A 5,895-nucleotide genomic window follows, 5' to 3' on the forward strand; every position below is an offset into this window, starting at 1 on the left:
GAAGCAAAGGGTGAGAATTTAAATAAGCTTCAAACTTACAGAGTAAAGTGCAAAACTCTACAAAGGTGAAGATTTGTTCTCCCACAATTCGTTTAAGATGGAATTTCACCGACTTAACGGCTGCTTCCCAGATACCCCCAAAGTGAGGAGCATGCGGCGGGTTAAAGTGCCAGTTAGTCCCCAATGATACTAGACTTTGAGCTAATTCAGATTATTTCAATAGGTTTTTTAGAGCTAAATCCAATTCCTTTGCAGCCTTCACAAAATTGGTGCCACAGTCACTAAAAAGATCAGAACAATGCCCGCGCCGAATCCTGTCATCCGTTGAAAGGCTGCAACGAAGGACTCAGCAGTGTAGTCCTCGACCACTTCTAAATGGAGAGCCTTAGAGCTGAGACAAATGAACACAGCTATATAACCCTTCGTGGTCCCCCTGCCTCGAGTCTTAGACAATCTGATGGCAAATGGACCTGCATAGTCCACACCGACTTTACTGAAAGCTGGAGCTGGTCTTACTCGTTCAGCAGGCAGGTCACCCATCTGCTGAGTTAAATTGGAGGCTTGGAAGCAACGACATTTCAAACACCTATTGACACAGGACCTAACACATTGTCGACCATTTATTATCCAATATTTAGCTCGCAATGTGGTCAATGTAAACTGAATGCCACCATGTAAAGTGACCTCGTGGATAAATCTAATAATCAAATTGGTGAAATAATCGTGCTGGGCCAGAATAAGAGGATTTTTTATCTGATCATCTAAAAGTGAGGCTGCCAAGCGTCCATCAACTTGGAGAAGTCCCTTGCTCAGCACAGGTTTTAAACTGGCTATTCGACTATTAGAAGGTAGGGAAATTTCCTTAACAAAAGGTTTAGACTCCTTACTATTATGAAGGCGCAATTCAATTGGAAAGTGTCAACCTTGATGATAGCTTACCTAAAAAAGAGTTGCATTGTTTATTTCTTTAGTGTCTAAGATTTTAGTTGACGATTGAAAGTGAGCCGAAATGTCAAGGAATTTTAGTTTACTCAATTTATTCACTTGATCATAAGGGTACATTGAGACGTTCAGTTTTGTCATTTAAGCTTTGACACGACACTTGAACACGAATCTTAACACTTAAGCTGAAACAGCTAAAAGTTTCTTCAAAGTTGAGTACCTGTGATACAAAAACCACGGTTTTTGAACGACTTTATCATTGGTTTGTACCGCAACACAAGCGTGAGCGTCCATTCAAGTAGCTAATTCAGAATCTATTCTGAACAAAGGGTAAAGTGGTTCGATTTCCTGTAGGAACGAAGGTCCCTTCACCAAATGCTCCAGTGCAATAAATTGGCTTGGTCTTACTCCACGAGACGCAACATCTGCGGGATTGAGCTTGGTCGAAATATGATGCCAGTGAGCGGAGGGTACTAAGGTGTGTATGTCAGAGCACCGATTAGCCACAAAAATGGGCCACCATTACGGTACATCCTGTAACCAATACAAGACATCTTTAGAATCAGACCACAGATGGACTGAATCAGGAACACGAGTATTGTTGTTCAAATAATGATTCACCAATTTGGCAGCCAAATGAGCAGCACACAATTCAAGTCAAGGGATAATAAAAGTTTTAAGTGGTGCTACCTTTGTTTTGGACAAGAGCAAGGCGACAATGACCTCACCGTTATTATTCACTACTCGAGAATACATTACCGCTGCGTACGCTGTTTTAGAAGCATCGGCAAAGCAGCGTAATTCCCATTTAACCATATCGTCGGTAACACCATTCCAGCGTGGAATTTTTACTTTATTCAAGGCAGGAAGTTTTTTTTACCAGGCAAGCCAGTCTTGAACTATGAGCTCTTGAATCGGTTCATCCCATGACAGCTTCAAGAGCCAAAGAGATTGTATGAATGCTTTAGCCGAAATCACAGTAGGAGCTAACCAACCCAATGGATCATAAAGTTTTGATATCTCAGAGAGAAACTTTCTTTTCGTCCAATTATCTACTGGCACTTTAGTTTCAATCAACACCTTAAATTGAAAAAGATCCAGAAGGGGGTTTCAGCTAAGACCCAAAACGGAAGTAGACATAGCAGAATCTTTAAATTCCAATAATGAACTTGCGAGCAGAGAGGGTGGCAAATCATCTAGCAGTTTTAGAAAACTATCACTCCACTTTCAAAGAGGAAAACCTCCTGATTCAGTCAATTTCAACAATTCGTCCCTGCGCTGAATGCTTTCAACCAAGCTGTGAGCTCCGGACAAAATATCATCCTTGTACTTGGATTTCAAAAGAGCTTCGGAAGCTAAAGAGTACTCATTCTTGCAATCCAAAGCTAACTGGTTTAGAGTTCGAGAAGCCAGATAAGGCGAGCTAGCTAGGCCGTAAGTTACAGTAGTGAGAAAGTAAACACGCAGAGGTTTGGACTGATTATCTCTCCAGAGTATAGCCTGATAGAGTTGATCATTTGGATGGACTGACACTTGCCAAAACATTTTGGCAATGTCAGCTGTGAAGAAATATCTATAATTTCTCCAATCAGCGATTAGATCAGCCAGATTTACCAATAGATTAGGTCCTATGTGCAAGTACTCATTCAAGGAGGGACACAAGGAAGAACGAGAGGAACCATTAAATACCACTCTTAATTTCGTAGTACTACTCGACTCCTTGATAACACCATGATGAAGTAAAAAACACTTAGCCTTTTCAAAAGATCCTTCGACCATATGCCCTGATTCCAGATATTCTTCCATGAATCGGACATACTGTTCACGAAACTTATGATTCTTACTAAGTTTAGTCTTCATTGATTTGAGCATAGCTTGGGCAGCTTTAAAGGATGTTTCTTTAATTACTTCGGGTGATTGGTCCTTGAAATAATAACGAACAACGTGTCGACCTGAAGAATTCCGAGCGTGATGTTCAACAAAATGCTGTTCGCATTAAATCTCTTCAGGTGACAGAGGTAATACAGAAGTGAAGGGTTCTTTAACTTGCCAGAATCGTTTCAAAACTTTGAGAACTTTGTCATCCTCAGAACACTTTAACGAGTGAGACACGTTCTTACTGTTTTTAGTGGTAGTTTCAACCGGGCCTGAAACGATCCATCCAAGCTGTGTATCAGATGCTATGGGTTGGAAAGAATTTCCCTTAATAACTTCTCCCTTGATAATAACAGCATGAAAAGTTAATTCTAGTAACAGATCTATTTGGCAAGTTTTAGTGAACTGCGGATCAGCTAAGACCAACTGGTGCAAGTGCTCTACAATTTTGTCGTTAGACAAGTAGGGGGGCTGGTAAAAAGTTACTCGTGGGAGGACCAAAGCTTCTATTTCCAATTTAAATTTTGGATCCACAGTTGAGCCCAAGAAGAGTGAGACCTTTCTTTTGCTGTTTGAAGAAGTCTGACTACCAACCCCAGTCAGGGACATGTTAATCTTAAAGCCACGCAAACCTAATAAAGAGCACAAAGACTGCGAAATGACTGAGCACTGGGAACATTGATCAATCAGCGCTCGGACTTGAAAACATTCACCTAGTGAGTTGTGAACGTTGACTAAGTCAGTGGTTAATAAGACACCAGTAGGTGTTTTGAGAAACGAGCTATTTACACAATTATTACAAGAGATCTCATCAGATGACGACTCAGACTCCTTTACCGCCGTTATAGCCAGAGAGGCCTTTTTACCAGAGATCCCTTCATCCCTTTTACTCTTAGTAGACTCCTCTTGTTCTTTGTGCAGAAGGGTATGATGTTTTTGTTGACATTTTTGACAAGTTTGAGTAGAACCACAGTCTTTAATCCAGTGAGAACCCAGACAATTGAAGCAACGACGGTGGATTTGTAAAATCTCGCGTTTTTCAAGCCAAGTCATGCTTCGGAAAGTGTCACAATTCCAGAGAGGGTGAATGTCCTCACAAACTGGGCAAGTTTTTTTATTTTTTACGACCTCATCATTAACAGTAGCATGAGACGAGTATTTAGATTTGAAGGTAGACTTGGGTTCTCGATTGAAGGAACGATCTTGATATGACTCAAGAGTTTGTATCTGATTGTGAAAGAAAGATCTTAATTGATCGAGGGTTGGAAGCTCTGCCACACTGCCAATATGCTTAAACCACTCCTTACGAAGACTAGAATTTAACTTACTGACAGCTAAAGCGACTATAACGTCACCGTTACCTAAATCTCGCCGAAGAGCCGAGAGAGCATCAACCGCCCCAAAGACCTCTTTATTTAAGCGTTTACTTCTGTAAATGATTCCAACTTTATAGGTACTATAGACAACAGCTGACTAGTAAAACTATGTACTAAGCGCTTATTACTGTTGTAATGCTCAAGAAGAGTATTCCAAGCCCTGACATAGTTACCTTCAACTATACTGATATTTTTAATCAGTTCAAGCGCATCTCCTTTGACATGGGTGCGTAAGTGTTAGAATTAAACTACAGGAGGATACTCCTTCTTGTTGTGAACTAAAGCTTTAAACAGGTCGCGGAAAGACTCCCAATTGGCGCATGAACCGTCAAAATCCGGAAGGTCTAGTCGGGGCAGACCAAGATAATTCAGATTTATACTTGGATTTATAGGAGCTGGTGATGGCTGAGGATCGTTGATTGGGGCTATACGACTTAAAAAATTACGATACTCTCTAATCTGACTATTATAAGCCTCCTCGATCAGGTCAAACAACTTCGATCTGAAATAAGCATGATTCAGATCAAGATCCTCCGATTCAATGATCTCATCATGGATTCGTTTGAACTGTTCGAATAAGTTCTTCAACATATCTAATCGAGCAGATACTTGACCTGCGGTCATCTTTTCTTGTTTCTTTTTAAAATAACCAAAAGAGTTACAGATTTTTTCATAGGTCGAGTTTTGTTTATCCATAGGTCGCTGGTTCAGATCCGGCTCGAAGGACAATGTTCAAAATGGACTGTATTTCTTTGATTTTCTTCCTTTTTTTTATACGGAGGGAATGACTCTGGGAGCCGGATACAGGTTGAGGAGACAAGGAAAATGTAGAAAAGATGCGGAGAGAGAACGACGAATATCGTTCCTCTGTAATAGAGCATGCACGAGACAAATGTTCCAAGTTTACTATGCTTTATTATGAAAAAAAACAAAGCACTCGAATTGAGTTGAGAAGTCTTCGCGAATAATTACAGTTAACAATAAAAAAGATTGCACTAACGAAATTCATTAAATTAAATTGAACGAGGAGTACAAATCACCGTGACTGATACATGAGGTGACGAGAATTTATGGCGACTAAAGTAAAGTACGCCTATTTGAGGCACAACACTAAAGGCAACTGGACTGCACTGTGCGAGCGATGAGGGCGAACTGCTGTCGCTACCGCCTCTAGGCTTATTCTTAACTCTCCTGCGTGACTCACTCAAGCACTCATTGGCTAACACTGACATCAGTTGATACGAGTGTCTCGAACACCGCGAGGTGCGTGTGCCGCACCATATCAATCCTGAACACTTCCCCTTAAAATTTTTTAGAACTCTTTTTAGCCAACCTTAAGCCACTTTTAAAAAAAGGTAAAATTGTATCAGTTATTATGTTTTAGTATTCTAGAATTTTCCTTCAGAAGACTCACAATTTCTTTATACTTTGTCTGAGCGACGCTTTAATATTTTTTAGCCCTATTAAGGCACTTTTCACCAGTCTCCGATATATAATAGCTACTGTATCTAAATAATTTTTAAACCCACTTTTACACTTTTTTTAAGGTAGCACTATGGCACGCTGATCTTTTTTTTATCTTCAGTAAGCGTTTTAAAAGTATTGTTGAATAGGTCCCAAAATATGACTTTCTTTTTTATACTCAATCCAAAATATTGAATAAGCTTATAGAATATTAAAATCATGAACCTTGCTGGTAGCT

At 40.0% G+C, this 5,895-nt stretch overlaps 1 protein-coding gene across 1 annotated transcript; it reads right to left on the bottom strand.

The window, feature by feature from the left end:
* Positions 1-258: 258 nt before the first annotated feature.
* On the bottom strand, positions 259-3,870 carry LOC149374047 (uncharacterized). The gene is made up of 4 exons (XM_089594958.1): positions 3,063-3,870; positions 2,184-2,894; positions 1,823-1,928; positions 259-838 (listed from the first exon to the last, which is right to left on the bottom strand). Exons 1-4 carry the CDS (start codon positions 3,868-3,870, stop codon positions 259-261), a joined length of 2,205 nt encoding a protein of 734 aa, XP_089451084.1.
* Positions 3,871-5,895: the final 2,025 nt, after the last annotated feature.

Source organism: Copidosoma floridanum, unplaced genomic scaffold, assembly GCF_036245765.1.
Source record: "Copidosoma floridanum isolate Cflo_tuat_1 unplaced genomic scaffold, Cflo_Japanese_pri ptg000022l, whole genome shotgun sequence".
NCBI classification, from domain to species: Eukaryota; Metazoa; Arthropoda; class Insecta; order Hymenoptera; family Encyrtidae; genus Copidosoma; species Copidosoma floridanum.